Here is a 19,904-nt window from a genome sequence, read left to right on the forward strand (position 1 = left end):
CAAGTTTGAGCCAGTCCTTCTGTTTCTACCTCCACCAGCCTCCCTTGTACTCTACACACTAGTGTGCAGAACCCATGCAGCACATAGTGTAGGGTTAGCACACCACTAGCTAGCCAGTACACTATAGTGATCTTGCAGATAATCTGTAGATTAGGTTAGATTCAACTTTATTGTCATTGCAGAGTACAAATACCAGACAACGAAATGCAGTTCAGCATCTAACCAGAAGCGCAAATCGTGATATAAGAACATGATATAAAAGCATAATATAAAAACATGACAATGATAGTGATAGGTATAGTATGGCAAGTACGGTAGTTAGAGGTATATACAGTTATGAGCAATGTACAGCTACGGTAGATTATGTACAGTATGTAATGTACAGATGTATAAAAGTTTTTGCAATGTGCAATAATACGGTATGTGCAAAGGTAGTATTAGACAGTTGTCAACTGAAGTGAAATTGTTTGCGCAGATCAGAAATAACCTGTACTGTGGATTATGCCGATCAAGCCTGAAATGGAGTTACTGCATGTTTAAAAAATAGTGTAGATGCTTGTATAATAACCATCCAGTGATCTGTATTCTGACAGGTTCCCTGTACTGGCGAAGTGTAAAACTGGCATATTGAAGGAGACACTCTAACATAACAGTGCACTTTGACTCTGCCCATCTCCTTCCCTCCCTATTTCACTCTCCACTGGTTTGATCCTCACCAGCTGTGACACTCCTTACATATCTACATTAGCCTTCTCTTCAAGCCTATTGAGGCGGCTGGAGGCAGCTCGTTGTACTGCGTGGGATGAGGGAAGGGTATTAAATGTGACAGCAGCTGTTGAACGCGGGAACAAGTCAGCAACCCACCAAATGTTCTTCCTTTTTTTCAGAAAAATGAAAATACATTTCAATGTTGTTGAAAATCAACGACACTTGCCAGTCAAGCCAAACTATTGTAATGCAATGGATTCGGAGAGTAATCTCTCTACTACTACCTAGTTAGTGTACGGTAGTGGGAATTACTCACCGAATCCATTGCATTGCAATATTTTGGCTTGACTAGCGAGTGTGTCATTGATTTCCTTTTTAATTTTAATTTTAATTTTTCAGAATAAAAGTCAGAACGTTTTCATTGGTTGCCGACTTGTTCCCGCTTTCACCAGCTGCTGTCACAAATACCTATTTGATACCGTTCCTCATTCCATCCCATGATGCATTACAATGAGCCCAACCTCTGATTTCTACATCGATGAGCCTCGACAGGCTTGAATAGCCCCAGACTTCACGCTGCCGCAGCGGTCCTCTGCAGTCCAGAAGTGACTCATACAGAAAAGAGACGGGAGCCCCGCGGTGGTGTAGCGGTCTACGCACTGGCCGCTAGTGCATGCTGCCCACCGGGGCCGGGGTTCGTATCCCGGCTCGCCAGATCCAGATAATGGCCGAGGCACACGGGAAGCGGCATATTGGCCGGCCGCTTCCGAGGGGGGGTATAGGAGTATTTCTGGACTAGGATCCGTCGCGCAACACCGCCCCCTGGGGTGCCGGAATAACGGTACTGGGCTCGAGGAGCCAGTCAGCCTAGTCTGCCTGGCGCCCTCCTCTGGGACTGCCGGCCACGGGGTCGGGCGGCGGATCCAATGCAATAGGCAGGGGATAATTGGATGCTAAGTTGGGTTAAATTGGCTACCAAATTGGGTGAAAAAGGGATAAAATCTGAAAAACAAATTTATAAAAAAAAAAAAGAAAAGAGACGGGAAAGTGAAAATAAAGCGCTCAGTTTAAAATAGCTCCTCTCCTCCCCTCTCTCCATGCATGCCCTGGAGCCGTCCTCTCTCACTCCAGACTAGCCCAGCAGTGTCAGTCTCCCTGCCCAAGTCAGAAACTCTGTCAGGCTTATGCAACCTAATGACCATGCCCCCTCCCTGCACACGCACACACGCACACACACACACACACACACACACACACAGACACACACACACACACACACACACACACACACACACACACACACACACAGACACACACACACACACACACACACACAGACACACACACACACACACACACGCACACACGCACACACACACACACACACACACACACACACTCACACACACACACACACACACACACACACACACACACACACACACAGACACACACCAGCCAATGGGTGTTGATAGATGTCCTATACAGTTTGTCATTTATTGATGATGTTTTGATGCATCCTATTTTTGAGACACCTGTGTAAACGCTAATACAAATGCTAATCAGAGAAAACAGAGTTAGTTTATCAGTTGGGTGTTGCTTGTGGCCAGAGGTCCTTGTTGCTATGTACCTTGTTACTATGTAACCTGCTCGTGAATGACCTGTCACAGCCATCACTGTAATAACATGGTAATATGGTATCTTTACTGTACAAGTACTGAGTTTCTCATGGTTTCTCATGTGAAAGTGATAAGGGGACAATTTGGGACACATATTATAGTGAATGGAATGCAGGGGTAGAGATAAGCACACAGAGCAAATGTAGATAACCGTGGCCCAACCGTCTCTGCAGTGTAATAGAATCATTCATAATGACCCGCCTCTGTCTCCAGAGCAGTTAATTATTCTGTCTGGATGATAATAGTGGCTTTTGTCAGTCATGTGAAGTTGGCTCTGGCCCACAGGATTCAGCTAAAAGGCTGGCTTGTGTTTGTTTAGTTTTTTTGTCCAGCCTCTCAGCCTATGTTATTTCAGGCAACACATCTACTGTTGTTTGGCAAACAGGATGCATGAAGTACATAGCTGCTTAGCCCCACCGTTGATAAGTATTTATAGCTGAGTGTCTGAGATCCTCCTGTTCTTCTGGCTCCATTGTTTAACGCTCTAACCCTCTAGGAAAAAAACTAGAAAACGTGTGTGTCTGTGTGTGTCTGTGTGTGTCTGTGTGTGTCTGTGTGTGTCTCTGTGTCTCTGTGTCTGTGTGTGTGTGTCTGTGTCTGTGTGTGTGTGTGTGTGTGTGTCTGTGTGTCTGTGTGTGTGTCTGTGTGTGTCTGTGTGTGTCTGTGTCTCTGTGTGTGTGTGTGTGTGTGTGTGTCTGTGTACGTGTGCGCCCGCCCGCCCGCCCCCATTCCTCTCCCATTTGCTTAACCCTCCAGCGCTTCAACGAGGAAAAGTAACACACTCTGTAAATAGTTGCAGTCTAAAACCTCTTCTGCAGCACATTGAGTACTCCGATAGCAGCCATGGGATAATTACTCAAAGCCACAGAGAACACTGAAAGAAAAATACATTTATTATTGCCGTTACATCACAATGTAAGTCATGTACGACACCAGAGAGTATTGTACATTATATATTATCCACTAGAGGCTGGTGAAGGTAGAGATTAGAGGACGGGCCCGTTGCAATGCCTGTCCTCCGATTTCTACCTCCGCCCAGCCTCCCCTGACACATTTCAATATAACTATAACCTTTTCCCATGTCATTTGTCATCACTGACAAGGGCTCCGCAGCACAGAGCGTTTAGCCGTGTTCACAGAACTCTTAACGCCGTTAAAGAAATGAGGTTGTCAGTGTTGGGTTGATGTGTGGTCTAATAAGCGCCTACCCTGGTGTATACGCTACAGGCGTTCTACCCTGCCAGCAACGGGGTGGACGTGAAGTATGGAGACACTGTCGCTGCCCGATGCGTTTTCACCGGCGAGGGAATGACCTCCAAAACATACATAGGGTGAGTATTAGATTCTCTATTGATGCTGTTTAGCTGTGTGTGTAGTCGATGAACGCTTTTACTCACAGTAACCCTGGTCCTTGAGTGTTAACCAACCAGCACCGTCTGTTTCCTTCTCCCTGTAGAGTAAGCCATTAGTAGTTAGAGGAGAGACACGGTACTGTCGAGGGTGGTGGGTGGGTGGGTGGGTGGGTGGGTGTGTTTGTGTGTGTGTGTGTGTGTGTAGCATGGTAACTGAGGTTGTGTTTGCCTGTCTCCCGGGTCCCCAGTCTGCTGTGGGTGTGCTGCATGGTGTTGGCTTCTCAGATGCACATCACTGGACTGGGTGACAGGCAGACGGACAGGCAGACACACAGCTGGCTCTCTGCTGCTACTCACAAGGCCAGTCAGTCCCATCACTTCTCTCTCTCATCTCCTCTCCTGGCTGGCGTAGCATGTACATCTGCCAGGCTCTGGAGGAGGGAGTGAAGCATAGAATCCTAGGAGGAAGAGACCATTGCCAAGCACAGAGAAACCAGTGGGAGTGTGTGTGTGTTTGTGTGTGTTTCTTCCAGTGTGAGTGTTTCTCTGAGTGTGTGAGTGTGCCCAGAAGGAGAGCATTGCACAGAGAAATGGCTTGTTCCACAGTTGTCTCCTGGGAACCTGCATTTTTCATGATTTCCTGTTTATGTGGCCTCTCTACTGTGTGTGTGTGTGTGTGTGTGTGTGTGTGTGTGTGTGTGTGTGTGTGTGTGTGTGTTTGTACGCGTGTGTGCGTGTGCCTGCTGCGTCATTCCTGTTGCCATGGCAGGTGAGGTGGGGAGTGTGCGACAGTGGCGGCAGTGTGTGCATTGACGCATCTCTCAGGAAGATTCTCGCCCACGCGTCCTCCTCCCTCCCCTGTCCTCCCCCTCCTTGTCGACAAAGACATTATTAAAATGGCTTACATGGAAATAAAGACAGGGGAACCTTGCAATAGTGCTCTAATTGCTTTAGCTTGCTGATTAAAATGACAAATTATAGCTATGCTGGAGAGGGCATCTTTGCTGTGTCTCTGTGTAGTGTTGTTGACGAGGGAATTCAAGCAGGAGTGTGAGTGTGAGTGTGAGTGTGAGTGTGTGTGTGTGTGTGTATGCACATGCATGTGTCTCCATGTTGACTTCAGTCAACCTCAGTCATGATCTTCGTTGTTTGTTGACACCATTTTGTCCCTCCCCCACAGTGGCACGTCAGATGATGAGATGTGTAACTTCTACATCATGTACTACATGGACAGCAAGCATGCAAAACCATATATGGACTGCATGAAGCCTGGCAGTAGTAAACTGTTCCGGAACATTCCCCCTGAGGCCAACGTCCCCATCCCAGTTACCCCCGACCACATGATGTCCATGATGCACAGCTCCAAAACACACACCACTACAGGTAATACACTACCCTAGTTGTGTACGCAAAATGTGGCCCTCTGTCGGTTCAGCTGGGCTTTAGAAACGGAGAGAGACATTCTCACTCAACCTTACTTCTCTCCCAAAGATCATCAAGATGACACAACATTGCTGGAACCAAAGAGGGCCGAGGAGGAAGTGATGGACCAAGGTGAGTTGGCATGGACACATGTGCGCGCACAGACACACACACACACACACACCCTCAAAGAAACACACCAAGGCACATGCACATGCACACACACACACACACAAACACACACTGTACTGCATCATTATTAGGCAGTGTTGATATGACCTCCCCTAGTGCTAGCTCAGAGAGGATGAAATAGCTAAATTAATTGGATTGAGTTGGATGCAATTCAGGTGTTTTGCACCTTCCGATTTTCATCCGATATATTTCACACTGTATCAGATTAGGGATTCTACTGCATGCTGTGGTTATTATGGTCCTTATGGAGAGGTATGAATGAATGATACGGCACTTAAACAGTGAGAAAATGAGACGTAGGAAAAAGAAACGGTATGGGGAAAGATTCTGATGATAACATATAGATGATGCGGCGGATGCAGCGCTAAGCCCGTCATATATTCTATAGAATCAGGTTTCAGGATATTATCACTGCAGCGCCGCGGAATAAGATAGGGAGTGAATCACTCCTTTATCCTGTTCCCTCTGTCTGTCTATAGAGGTGTGTGAGAGGAAGGTGACACACACACACACACACACACACAGACAGACAAACCACACAAACACACACAGGGATTTGCTCGGCGATGCCCCAGGTTGCCATGGAAACGATCTCATCTCACACCTTGCTCAAGGCTATTAGGAGTGGTTGGTCGCTTGGAGGCGAAGCACTCCCTTTGATTCCATTGTTCTTAACTCGGTGAAAGGCGCTATTCAGCCAAGCAGTGGTGGTGATGCTGTACCAAATGAAATCCTATGAAATCCTCCGGTTTGCGTTCCATGCTCGCACGTCACTCATCAACCTTTTCAGAGAGAGGTGAGGAAGAGAAGGAATAATGAGGGTGATGCGGGTCATATCCTGTTTACATGAATGGGGGTGGGGGTGGAGGGAGAGAGAGAGAAGGGGGTGGAGGGGTGAGTGGGCAGGACGAGAGGAGGGTGGGCGATTTGCTTTGGAGTTCCGACACCCCTCTCTCTGTATTCTATTTGAATATGAATATGTTAGTGTGAGTCCGTATCTGGGTGCTGGGCCTTTAATCCTGGAAGATACCTGCTGGGTCTCATCACAGTGGTGTGTGTGTGTGGAGAACACATCGCACACTGCATATTCACGACTCAGCAGAACCAGACTATCAAGCAGGCAATAGCAGAGAGATATTAGCGGCTGCATCTCAGTAGCCGTTAGTAACTACCTCATAGGAAGGAAAGGAAGCTAGACCAGACTGTTAAGACCCAGTCATGGAGCATGTCCTTGACCCAGTCCCAGGCCAGTCTCTCTCTCTCTCTCTCTCCCCCCCCCTCCCTGGGACACTGCCAACCAGGGGAGACTGATGGACATAGACATTGGGCTCATTGTAATGCATGGAACAGAATGATGAATGTTGTCAAACATTGCGAGTTTTGATATCTCATTCACAATGAGCTTGTCCTCTGATTTCAACCTCCACCAGCCTCCCCTGCTGCTCGGATATTTCTGTTAACATTCAGGCTTTTACAGACTAGCACAGTCTGTGAATTACAATGTGCTTAGGTTGAACTATAGGAGAGATATTATGTGAGGAATCAGACCCAGGAGGAGAGGAGAAGAGAGGAGAAGAGAGGAGAAGAGAGGAGGAGAGGAGAAGAGAGGAGGAGAGGAGGCTGCACTCTCTGGGCAGATTGTGCTGGCCTGGTAAAGTCTGTTGTGAGGTTGGAGAGATGACTGAAGGTCTTGTCTCAGTGGTTACCTGACGTGGTGAACCCACGTCAACATGATTGATATCTGGATATCGGTAAGCTACGGCGATTTTCCGACTAAGACACATGGAGGCGCATGGAGCCGTCCAATCAGCTGTAAGAGTAATCAGCTATTGTAGCGACGTCACACGGCCCACATTAAGGGAATATATCACGGGGCTAAGAGAGCTACAGTATCTCTGCTGCTCTGCACAGGCGACTGCTGGGCTGAGCCATTATCATTAGGAAGCTCATGTCTGGGCTTTAACACCAATCCCTGTGTGTGTTAGCTGATACTGTTATTAAATGAGATGTGACTGACGAGAACACTGAGCCTTGTTGTGTGTGTGTGTGTGGGGGGGGGGTGGGGTGGCCACTCGCCAGCTTGTAGGCTGTTTAAGACAGCAGATTGCGCCAGGCTGCTCTGGGAGATGCTATTAACAATAACACTGATGGGGGGGGGCTCCTCTTCCTGGAGCACCAACGCATCATTTCCTGCCCATGAACACAGACTCGCACATACACACACGCACACACACACATACCGATGATGTCATGCTATACACAAGGCCACGCGATGAAGAGAATTGTGCCAAGGCTATTACTGTCAATTCCTGCATTCCTCATGGTGAATACTGGGACAGGAATGTACAGCTAATGTGGCCAGCTAGCATAGCCAGCTAACATAGCCAACATAACTTAGATAGATTATACGCTCAAAAACCAATGGAGCAGGAGGGGTCCTCAGCACACAAGACAGATGTCTTATCCGTTTTCGTAGTTATTTGATTTTTTTCTGTATTATTTTTTTTCTCCAGAATATTCGATAAATGATGTTAATCACAGATTCCTTAAACAGTAAACATGAAAATTGTAGGTTTGTAGTTTGCTTGGTACTCTCCCCAACCTCAACAACTCTTCTCCCCCCCCTCTCAGATCCCTGTGTGCTGCTAATTATTTACACACTCCAACAAAAGCCCAATATGGATCAGGGCAGGCTGGTGGAGGTAGAAATCGGAGGACAGGCTGATTCCTGCCCATCCTCCGATTTCTACCTCTACCTTTCTACCTCCTCCGATTTCTACCTCCTGGCCATCTCCCTCCACACAGAAAAGTCCTATTCACTTCCCTGAAAACTGTATCGAGGTTGATGGTTGAGTCGATGACCACAGCTACAGTAACAACTCCGCTCTGTCTGCCCTATAGGAAGGGAGAAGCTGTTTCACTCCTGGATGGTGTTTGAACAGAGCGTGTGTAAACAGACCAGAGATCCCCAGCTCAGGGTAGAGCCTTACCACAACCCAGCCTAATCTAGTGGACTGTCGCATGGCCGGGATATACGGCGGGGGGGGGGGGGGGGGGGTGTAACGCTAGATGAATCAGGTTGTTAGGGAGGGTGTCTGTTTTTTTATCTGCATGCTAACAATGTCAGGATTGGTGTTTGAATGACAAAATGTAGAATCAACAAAAAGTGACAGGCCGCTGTTTTTTCACACATCACATGATTATTTCACTCAGTAGTGAAATAGTCATTTATCTAGTCTGTGTGTTTTTACATTTAGGACACAGACGTTTTTGTTGCTTCTAGACTTTACTCTACTTGACTCTAGTGAGAGCTCATCTATATTTGAGTTGATAACGAAGGGGAAACTTGTATTTCTGCGTGGGTGACCTGACCTTGCCAGGCCGACATGTACTGTAGACAGGTAATAACGTTGGGAGCCCGCTGCGTCTTCCCACACTGACTTCTGGGTAAACACTCTGCCTTCCGCTCGCCTGTTCCCCTCCTTGACAAATGGGTTAACCCTGTTGCCATGGTTCCCTGGAATGAGAACACAGGACAGCCAGTGAGGGCGACAGCTTCATCTACGGGAGAGGCTGTCAATCACCTGCCAGGCCCCCCTCCTCAGCTTCCTCAACGGTGGTGTCACGGCCATGTTTGTGTGTGTGTGTGTGTGTGTGTGTGTGTGTGTGTGTGTGATTTTCTTTCTCACGCTTCTCCTGGTGTGATGGATCCATCCAGGCCAACACATGCCACACTAAAGGGGGAGTGCAGCAGCTTAATCCTAGTGCCCTGCGTTTGATGCTAGCTTTGTCATAAGACGCACAGAAGGCACGCTTTCTCTCCCCTCCGTCTTAGCTGTCTGAGCTGTTTTTAACTGAGTTCCCGGAGTGGAATAATAAATATCTGACTGAAAACAACAACAGCAGTACTGTTATCAGACATGGTTTGATGAAGCCGAAGCATACATACAGTATCTTCTAACACCCCCCCCCCCCCTCAGTCAAGGCTGCTTAATGAGAGTGTCATTTCCTGTCTGTTCCTCCCACCGGGAATACATCTTGCAGTGAAATTTCTCCTCCTCATTTTCTCTCCCCCTCCCCCCTCTCTCTCTATCTCTCTCTCTCTCTCTCTCTCTCTCTCTCTCTCTCTCTCTCTCTAATTTCCCCCCATCCATATTTGTCTCCCTCTCTTCACACCCATTACCTCTCTCTTTCCCATCAATATCGGTCACACTCACTCTTTCTCTCTCTCTCTCTCTCTCTCTCACACAGTCCCTCTCACATTTTCCCTTCCTTCCTCCCTCCCTCTCTCTCCCGTTTCTAATTTCACCCCCCCCCCAGTGAGAAGCAGAGTGTGTTAGCGGGGGCCTCTCCAGCCGGCTGGAGGGGGACAGGGTGATGAATGAGAGGCTATTTTTGCCTTTGCTGTTATTAGAGCACAAATCCAGAGGCTGTCAGTCAGGGCCGCAGTGGTGTCTCTGTGTGTTTGCTAGCTCCGCCTCTGATGGATGGGCTCAATAAATAAGGAACCAGCCGTTCATCACACTGGGGGTGGAGCTGTGTGTGTGTGTGTGTGTGTGTGTGTGTGTGTGTGTGTGTGTGTGTGTGTTGGGGGGCACTAGAAGAGATGTTTGTCAGAGATCATGACTGGGCCGTGCTTTAGAGAGAGGCTCTTCTGAACACTGAGGATCATGAATGAGGACAGGTGGGAGTTGGTGTTCTTTTGATGTCGCAGCTTTAATCAGCGCAGGACTCATTTATTAAAACGGGAGGAAGCCTGCTCTTTGAAATGGAGTCTGTTGCTCTGCTGTGTGCGCACGTGCGCACTGCAGTCTGTTACTCTGCCGTGTGTGTGTGCATGTGTGCGCACTGCAGTCTTTTGCCCTGCCTTGTGTGTGTCTGTTGCTGTGCTGTGTGTGTGTGTATGTCTGTCCACTGCAGTCTGTTGCTCTGCTGTGTGTGTGTGTGTGTGTGTGTCTGTGCACTGCAGTCTGTTGCTCTGCTGTGTGTGTGTGTGTGTGCACTGCAGTCTGTTGCTCTGCTGTGTGTGTGTGTGTGTGTGTGTCTGTGCACTGCAGTCTGTTGCACTGCTGTGTGTGTGTGTGTGTGTGTGTGTGTGTGTGTGTGTGTGTGTCTGTGCACTGCAGTCTGTTGCACTGCTGTGTGTGTGTGTGTGTGTGTGTCTGTGCACTGCAGTCTGTTGCACTGCTGTGTGCGTGTGAGTGTTTATACTCGGCAGTTATGATCGCTGTCTCATTTTCTTAACAGGAAGTAACACGAGCGCTGTTCATATCTGACCTTTTCACACACAGAGAGATTGAATACATGCTTCTGCGGATGTAACACTACCCACAATGCACCACCATGCTCCTCTGAATTACAACAGGTTGGCCTGATTCTTGTTGCTTCGCATCACGGCTGCTAATGTCGCTACACCTGACCTCACCACCACCCTGTTCCACAATCAGAATACGCTCGTCTGAAACTGAGACTGTTGGGTTCTGCCGCTTCTGTGAATCATTTATATCTAACCTAGATTTCAGTTTAGTGTAGGCCAACCTCAGGATATGTCAGAGTAATGGAATTCTTAATTGTGATGGTAGGTGGCTCCGTAGTTGGTTTTTTTGCGGTGAATATCTGAAAATGCTGGATATGGTGTGTTCAGTATTGTGAGTGAGTTACCCAACTCTCTTGTCACAGACCAACGACCAACTGCATGACTATCACACCTCTCTCCTCTGTTTCCTCTCCTCCTCCATGTGTTTCCAGCTAACACCTTTCCCTACCTTTAGCGTCACACCTTCCCTCACGAATGCCTGCACTGTTTAACTCTCCCCCTCCTACCTGTTTAACCCCCCCCCCCCCTTCCTCTCTGCAACTGTACTCACACAACCCATCTTTTCCCTTTTTGTCATACCTCCCCTTCTTCCTCCCCTTCCATTTTCTTTGTACACTTCCTTTTTTCCCCTCTGTTCCTTTTCCTCTGTCTATCCCTATCCTGTCCTGTGTATGCAGGTAACTTCTATTCCCTGTTGTCCAAGCTGCTAGGCGAGAACGAGGACGTTGTCCACATTCATAAGTACAACCCCAGCGAGGCCCAGACTCAGGCCGACCGGGCCCAGACCCAGCTGGTGGCTCAGATTGATAGCATAATGCAAAAGAACAGACTTGTCTGGCCGGGCTCTAGGCTAGGCCTGGGTCTGGACCTCTCCCTAGACGACAGGCCCGGTACCGCGGTACTGGTGAGGGACAGGGTTCACAAGTTCCACCAGCTAGCGCCCCCTACAGCCAGACCCAGGCCTCCCGGGAGCCAGCAGGGGGCGCCAGCCGCCGACGCTGTCCAGGCGGGGGCCCTCGACCAAGGTGGGTTTGTTCGGGGGTTGATCTTTTTTTTTCTTTTTTGGGGGGGGGGGAGAACGTGTCTTTTCGTTTTATTTTTAGAGAAAGCCTTTCCTTCCGTTGGCATGGTCTGATTTTCTAGGTATGTTCTCTGGGGTTGTTTGATGTGTGCTGCCGCGATCCATGTAATGTATTGATTTAAAGCTCCATGCCTCCCATCTCATTGCTCTCATTAATCAGGCGCTTTGAGGGGTCAGGCTGGGCAGCGGGGGTCCGTGAACAACATGCTGATGAGACTGCTGGAGTAGCTGGACCAGGGAGAGGTCTCTCTCATTATCTGATACAGTGTTAATCCAATGACACATGTATTATCTTCATTTAGTGGCTAAAGGGACACTGGATTGCAGGGGGGGCTGGTGTCAAACACGTGACTGTACCTAAGACCTGAACACGCGCATAAGCTCCACAAGCTAATAAACTGACTTCAGCTCAGTGGACAACTGTCTTGTGGAATACATGAGAGGCCCAGGTTCAAACCCCATCAGTCGTGTGGCGCTAAGTTCGATTTTCTTCACTAAGTGGTTGAGAGTGTGGGAGACAACTGCAGCCAAGTCTGAATGTAGCCCAGCGTTTAGGGAGCGCTGGAGCGTAAACGTGCCCAATTTAGACTCCGTTCCCCAAGGCTGTTTAACAGGGGCTGGAAGAGGAGACTAGCTCAGGAGTTCCCTGTGTATTCAGTGTTAGTCTTTGTGTCTCAAATCCTTCCCCGAGAGGCTGAGACAAAGCCAGCTGACATCTGCTGCTGGGGGATGTCACCCGACAACAAGAGCCAGTCAGATGCTCTGCGTGAGTAGGCTGCTCAATACCAGTTTAGTTGCCTTTTGGGTATTTTTTGTTGTAACCGTCTGCCCCCCCCGCTACACTCTATCTCCCTCCCTGTTGTTGCTGTGATTCGCTCAATTCCCCGGTTCCGTGTCAAATCTCACATTACATCAGGAATACATCCCATATGCTCCCGGACGTCCCCGCGACATTCCCTGCTATTCCCCCGTATCGATCGGGGTTTGGAAATCCAATTACCATCTGACGCGGGTGTAAATGAATGCGATTTCATGCATCTGCTCCTGTTCTGGCAGGCCTGTGTTGAGAGCATAGAATTAAGATTCATACAAGGGATATCCTCTCACCCCCCCTCCCTCCCCCCAACCCCCCTCCAGACCATGGCAAACCAAACATGCCTGCTACTACTACTGTAGAAATAGAATTCATGGTTTATATTAATTCTATTTCTAATTCTAATTCTATTCATAACCCCCCCCTCTGCCATTCTCTGTTTGGGAGACAAACATGTTGTTTTTCCTCAGCCTGGGTTCATTATGCCTCTTCCTCTCGACATCTCCCTGTGAATAATTCATAAGGAGGCTTTCAGCGTTGCTTCTATCAGGGAAGGCTGGGCTCTGTGTTGGCTGCCACTAGGGAAGGCTGGGCTCTGTGTTAGCTGCCACTAGGGAAGGCTAGGCTCTGTGTTAGCTGCCACTAGGGAAGGCTAGGCTCTGTGTTAGCTGCTACTAGGGAAGGCTAGGCTCTGTGTTAGCTGCCACTAGGGAAGGCTGGGCTCTGTGTTAGCTGCCACTAGGGAAGGCTAGGCTTTGTGTTAGCTGCCACTAGGGAAGGCTGGGCTCTGTGTTAGCTGCCACTAGGGAAGGCTGGGGCTCTGTGTTAGCTGCCACTAGGGAAGGCTAGGCTCTGTGTTAGCTGCCACTAGGGAAGGCTGGGGCTCTGTGTTAGCTGCCACTAGGGAAGGCTGGGCTCTGTGTTAGCTACCACTAGGGAAGGCTAGGCTCTGTGTTGGCTACCACTAGGGAAGGCTAGGCCTCTGTGTTAGCTGCCACTAGGGAAGGCTAGGCTCTGTGTTAGCTGCCACTAGGGAAGGCTAGGCTCTGTGTTAGCTGCCACTAGGGAAGGCTGGGCTCTGTGTTGGCTACCACTAGGGAAGGCTAGGCCTCTGTGTTAGCTGCCACTAGGGAAGGCTAGGCCTATGTGTTAGCTGCCACTAGGGAAGGCTAGGCTCTGTGTTAGCTGCCACTAGGGAAGGCTAGGCTCTGTGTTAGCTGCCACTAGGGAAGGCTAGGCCTCTGTGTTAGCTGCTGCCACTAGGGAAGGCTGGGCTCTGTGTTAGCTGCCACTAGGGAAGGCTAGGCTCTGTGTTAGCTGCCACTAGGGAAGGCTGGGGCTCTGTGTTAGCTGCCACTAGGGAAGGCTAGGCTCTGTGTTAGCTGCCACTAGGGAAGGCTAGGCTCTGTGTTAGCTGCCACTAGGGAAGGCTGGGGCTCTGTGTTGGCTGCCACTAGGGAAGGCTGGGGGCTCTGTGTTGGCTGCCACTAGGGAAGGCTGGGCCTCTGTGTTGGCTACCACTAGGGAAGGCTGGGCTCTGTGTTAGCTGCCACTAGGGAAGGCTGGGCTCTGTGTTGGCTGCCTCTAGGGAAGGCTGGGCTCTGTGTTGGCTGCCACTAGGGAAGGCTGGGGCTCTGATTCCGATTCCGATTCAATAGAATTGTCATTGACAGAGTCCAGGCATCTGACGTCAGTTTGGCAGTGCAATAGTGCAAATTAAGCCATAAAAGTATGGACCGATATTGTACAGTGTGATATACAGACAAGGGCGAAGATATGTACAGTTAAGATATGTGCAGTATGTTATAGAAAAAAAGGGCAATGGATATCAATACAATACTGGGCTCTGTGTTAGCTACCACTAGGGAAGGCTGGGGCTCTGTGTTAGCTACCACTAGGGAAGGCTGGGGCTCTGGGCACTGGTGGTGCCCCAGTGCAGAGTTAGCTGATACTGAGGGAAGCCAGCCAGATAGAGCTAGGCTAGTTTATATCTCTGACCGTACCCTCCTGCAGAGTTAGCTACCACTGAGGCGGAAGCCAGTGAGCTGAAGATAGCCTAGTCTCCACCTAGGGTTATAGCCTGGGATGGAGTGTGTGTTGGGTTGAGCCCTAGCCACACCGTTCCATTGTATGAAGCCAGTGGGATCTGTGGGAGTCATCTGTTGACAGTCAACGGAGAGGACAAGAGTCTGTCCCTGCCGTTTTAATACGTTTGGTCCGTTTTGTACAGACAGGAGTTAAACTTTTCGCTGTCCGTTTAGCCAGTTAGAAACGAGGTTGCGTTGTTCAGTTGCTAGGTTGTTTCAAACGCTGCGACGAATTCCACACATCAAGTCGCACAGTGATTTCATATATGTTTTTTTATTTGTTTCTGATGGACGAGTGTAGCAGAGGCCTTAGTAGTGTACCAATACAGTTGTGGGGTATTTTAGTACGTGTTCTTTTCTGGGGAAGAATATCAGGACTCTTCATGGGCTTCATATGCTTTTGCATTTTACATGATCATTCGCCAAAAATGTGCCCTTAAATCCTAACAGCTTTTGCATGCTGCATTTATCAGCTGATCCAACATATTGCATTGACATTCTTTCCAATGATTGAACCATGCCAGTGATAGGTAAAAGTGGTCTATGCCGTGTCCATCAATACCTTATGTTTTATCAGATGATCTGATCTGATTTCACTGGACCACATCCCTTCACACTATTACCATACATTACATTCATTCATGTCTCTTTGGCAGCCACGGACGTCCTTGTTGTTGTTGTTTTCCTCTCCGACATTTGTTGAATATTGTTTGGGGGTCTGAGGAACATGTTCACGCTTCATTATACAGTAAATTAATGTGATTATATGCTCCATTACATGCCAGTGCTTTTGACTCTGTCTTATTAGAGACATAATCAGAATGCTAGGGTTTCATGTCATTAGCTTAACTGTTGCACTTCATTTTTTATTGAAATGCCACCGACCATTATTGAAAATGTTTTTGGTTGAGGGCCATAAAACTTGCTTAGCAGGAGTGTGGTCTCATTATGTGTTTACATGTTGTTGCTATTTAAAGCCCCTAAGTGAAAGCATTTTAGGTCATTGACTTAGCTAAGTTGCCATATGCTTGTCAGTTGCTATTTAGTCCAGTAGACATAGTAAACAAGTTCTAGGCTGTGTGTTTTTAACTATATTTACATTAGTGAGTGAACCATGCTTATGTAACACAGCTGTGCCTGCCTCTCCAATCAAATCTCAGATCTCTCACATAATCATCTTTAGCCAATCACAATGGTTGTCATGAACTTATCCCGGTTGCTAAGATGAACATGGTTTTTGCTTATTGATGTCTGTTTGGTATGAGATCTGGCCTGCTACATAGCTTTGGTCTTGCATAGTTTTCTGATAGGGCTTTCACTCCGCCAAGGAACCGTGCCGGTTCGGGAACGCAAACCTAGTCTGGAACCAGAAAATAGTGGTTCTCAGGACAAACCAAAAAATAGAACTGTGACGTCGTCAGTGGATGTGTCAGTATATGTATAGGCTGTGAATATGTGCAAGAAGGAAGGAGACAAAATGTAATCTAATCTAAATCTAATCATTAAAAAAATTATCAAAAGTTCTCTCTATCTTCCTCACATGCTCAGCAAACACACTCACATGCGCGAACTTCGTAAGCCATTTCTATTTCAGTAACAGAGCAGCTTTTTTTTCATAGAAATTAGTGTTTATTTCATACTGTAGCGGAAGATATTATCTTCATTCCCAGTGAAGTATCTGCCATCTTGTTGTGACATTTGTGTTTATCCCGCCCCTTCGTCACCCAACGTTGATGAAATGGACTGCACTTATATAGCGCCTTTATCCAAAGCACTTTACAACGGCCTCTCATTCACCCATTCACACACACATTCACACACCAATGGCGGCAAGCTACCATACAGGGCTCAAACCGCCGTTCTGCCAACCTTGCGATCATTCGACGGCGGCTCTACCTCCTGCACCACAGCTGCCCCCTGATGGTTCCGGTTACACTGGTATAAACGCGGGCTGGTTCTCCAGAGAGCACCTACGTTCGGATGGGAGGGAGGGGAGGGGAAGAGAGTAGAGGGGAGGACCATACAGGAGCCTTTTCCTCTTAGCTATTTGTCCTTTTGCTGTGACGTGACAATGACAGCCCTGCTGCCTGCAGACCCTGAGAGCGGAGCAGGACACATTAGCAGCTAAATGTCAATAGATTTCAGGCTAATGCACATTAGCCTCCTATACATGTGTTTGCATAGCTGTCCATTAACCTACAGTAACACTGTTTGAACCCTAAGTCCCATCATCCTCCACAGTCTGCTCAGGCATGGCAGCTACACGGCATCTCTGACATTTCACATTTTCTGTTTAAACACAGTAACAACACAAAATGGTGGCTGAATATCCATATTGTTTTCCCTGACTCAGGTTAAGCCTATACCTGGACTAGAATCTCTCACTTTTAGTGGAGATTCTCCATCTTTTTTAGGTCTAGAGTTAATCTGGATCTGGAAAGCTATCCCATACATGTCATGGTAATCCACAGCCGATTAGTCCTAATCAAAATGAGCAGTTTAGGTAGATTAGAAAACAGTGGGTGCTAATGCAGGGCAAGAGATCATGTCACTGGGCTCTGGTGTCTCCTTTGTTGACATTACCCCATGCTAGCTATCACATTCACCATATGTAATTCTTTCTGATTTAAGATGACCCTGTGACATTATAAAGCTTGACCACAGGCTCTTGGCGTGTGTGTGTGTGTGTGTGTGTGTGTGTGTGTGTGTGTGTGTGTGTGTGTGCGTGTGTGCGTGTGTGCGCGTGTGTGCGTGTGCGCGTGTGTGTAGGGTACCATCTGGAGGAAGTAGAGGACTGGCCTGAGTCTCCTCTCCAGCTGGGTCAAGTGGCAGGTCTGGCCCTGGACTCCCAGGACAACCTGGTCATCTTCCACAGAGGAGATCACCGCTGGGGGGTCAAGTAAGTACCTGACTAGCTGTCAGAAAACACTACCATGTATGGACATACAGTACCTTCATATTATAGACTGTACCATGTATGGACATAACCTCCTCTGATGTAGCATGTATTAATATCATATGTACAGTATGTGTTTGCCACTCTCCAAACGTCTGAAGTGTAAAGTAAGTTTGTCAGCATCACCTCTGCTTCTGTACAGAACGCTTTAGCCAGACTGAGGTGATAACTTATTAACTTGAACCCACAGTTCATCTAGACACCCACAGTCAAGTGAAGTCTTGCTGTATTTCCTCTAAACCAGGTAGTCTCTTTGTTTGTACAACGAAGCACGTAGAGGCTGCGGGAATGAACCTGCCCAAGGTGCCCTTCTTCCTGTTCTCCCTTTCTTTCCTACGGTGTGCTTTGTTCAGAGAGATGAGACAGTCATTAACTGGGGCACCAGTCCTCCAGCAAAGGGGGGGCTCTTCCCTGTGGTTAGACCCAGAGAGAGGCAGTCAGATCTGCCATGCATATTCACACAGCTCCCCCTGGTTCCTGAATTAGCATAAGTAGCGGCAGGGCTAACTGGGCCAAGTCATGAAAGAGAGGAGACATACACAAGGCTGCTCTGATGTGAGTTCACAAGGACGACGGCTTATTATCCACCAGAATATTGCCTCAAATTCATTATTCAAATGGTGCCTTTCTTCATGTGTCAAAAATGATGCGGCGTAATGCGGTGTTTAGAGAGCCTAGATAATGTAGATATTGACACAAGCCATCGATTTATTTTATTTAGTTTTCAAACCAAATGAATGAAATAGAATGCCTCTGCCCTGGCCTCTGTCAGCCTCTCTCCCCAGTCTGGTGGTTATTGCTGACCAGGGCTCAGCTCAGGTACATTAGGCCTGAGGTAATTAACGGTCACACGGCAGTCTCTCCAGACCCACTGAGGCAACCTATATCATTTCTGCAGGCCAGGTAGCAGCAGTATTAACAGCCGATATCACTTACAGGGCATGTGCAACAGCCGGAGTCACTCTCTATGAAATAACACCCATTCCGCGAGCCATCATGCGCTAAGCGGCTAACGCTAATTTGTCCCCACCGTTGCCTCAGGGCTTCTGAAGACTAGCCAGTGGAACTGCTGAGGGCGGATGAGACTCAGAGGAGATTTAACAAGCTGGGTCATTAGGTGTGCTAGGAGTGAGAGGAACAGCCTCCCCCTGTACCATCCGTCAGGACACAGCCAGCCTTGCCCGTCACTGCCTAATTTACTGCAAGCGAGGCTGGTGGAGGTAGAAATTGGAGGACAGGCTATTAAACGCGTGATTGATACCGGTTTTCTGCTCCTGTACCTTTTAAACGGGTCAGGATCTGGTAAGTTGCAGAGTTGCGTGTACTGTGTTTTGTCTCAGGGTCAAAGTTCAGGGATTGGAACAAACGATCAGCAGAGTCCCAGTGGTGTGAAGAGGAGAACGAGGGGGACTGTAGTTTTGTTTTCCACGAGGCAGAGACGTGATTTATGACATGTTCTGCTGCCTACCCTCCTATGGGGAGTTGATTATGCAGAAAGCTGTGTTTTGCCATAGCAGAGTTCATAGGGAGGGCACTCACTGATTAAAGTGAGAGGGGTAGGAAGACGAGTGAGAATACAGCGGTGTCTGCACTGCACCAGTTCCAGTACTCCCAGGTGACTCATTTAGGGGAGGCTGGTTGAGGTAGGAATCAGAGGAACGGGCTCATTGAAATGCATGGAGTAAGGAATGGTATCAGACACATTCATACCATTCCTCATTCCGTTCCATCCATTACAATGAGCTCGTCTTCCAATGTCTGCCTCCCCCTGGCCTCCGCCTGCCTCCCCTGGACTCGTTCTAGCTCCAGACTTAGTCAGCACTCCGCTGATTCACTCAAGGCTTTCACACTATTGCAACTTCTGTTTCCACGGCAATGTTATGGATGGACACCATCTGATAAAGTAGCAATATTTTCCGTCCAAGCAAATAAAAAAGATATTACTTTACTATCAGTTTATTCAGGCGTAAGACATTGATTTAAACACTGACTTAAACTTGTATATATGCTTTGCTAGCAGTATATGGCTATTATAATCTCCAATATCAGTTTTGGGGATATAGGAAAGGAACACAATTAGGAACACAATTATTCTATTCCAGCTAATGCTTTAGCTCAGCAGGCTATCTTTGTCTTGTAATGCAGGACACCGGAGTTTGAACCAACTACTAACACCAATCCTTGTTCCATTGCAGCTAGGCCTAGATGATGATGTGATGTACAGTAGTGTGACCACCCTAACGGCCCTCTCTGTTGCAGTACATTTAACAACCGGGCCCAGTACCAGCAGAGAGCC

General features: G+C 48.1%; 1 protein-coding gene across 1 annotated transcript in view; it reads left to right on the forward strand.

Moving 5' to 3' along the window:
• pam (peptidylglycine alpha-amidating monooxygenase) overlaps positions 1 to 19,904 on the forward strand; it is a 67,865-nt gene that overhangs the window by 34,175 nt on the left and 13,786 nt on the right. Inside the window, exons 12-16 of the mRNA XM_080528612.1 lie at positions 3,615 to 3,718; positions 4,920 to 5,122; positions 5,231 to 5,293; positions 17,422 to 17,551; positions 19,868 to 19,904. The exon at positions 19,868 to 19,904 is cut by the window's right edge and continues 80 nt beyond it. Coding sequence (XP_080384738.1) covers positions 3,615 to 3,718; positions 4,920 to 5,122; positions 5,231 to 5,293; positions 17,422 to 17,551; positions 19,868 to 19,904 — 537 coding nt within the window. The remainder of the gene's footprint in view (positions 1 to 3,614; positions 3,719 to 4,919; positions 5,123 to 5,230; positions 5,294 to 17,421; positions 17,552 to 19,867) is intronic.

Source organism: Nansenia antarctica (genome assembly GCF_963989245.1).
Source record: "Nansenia antarctica genome assembly, chromosome: 4".
Lineage (NCBI taxonomy): Eukaryota > Metazoa > Chordata > Actinopteri > Argentiniformes > Microstomatidae > Nansenia > Nansenia antarctica.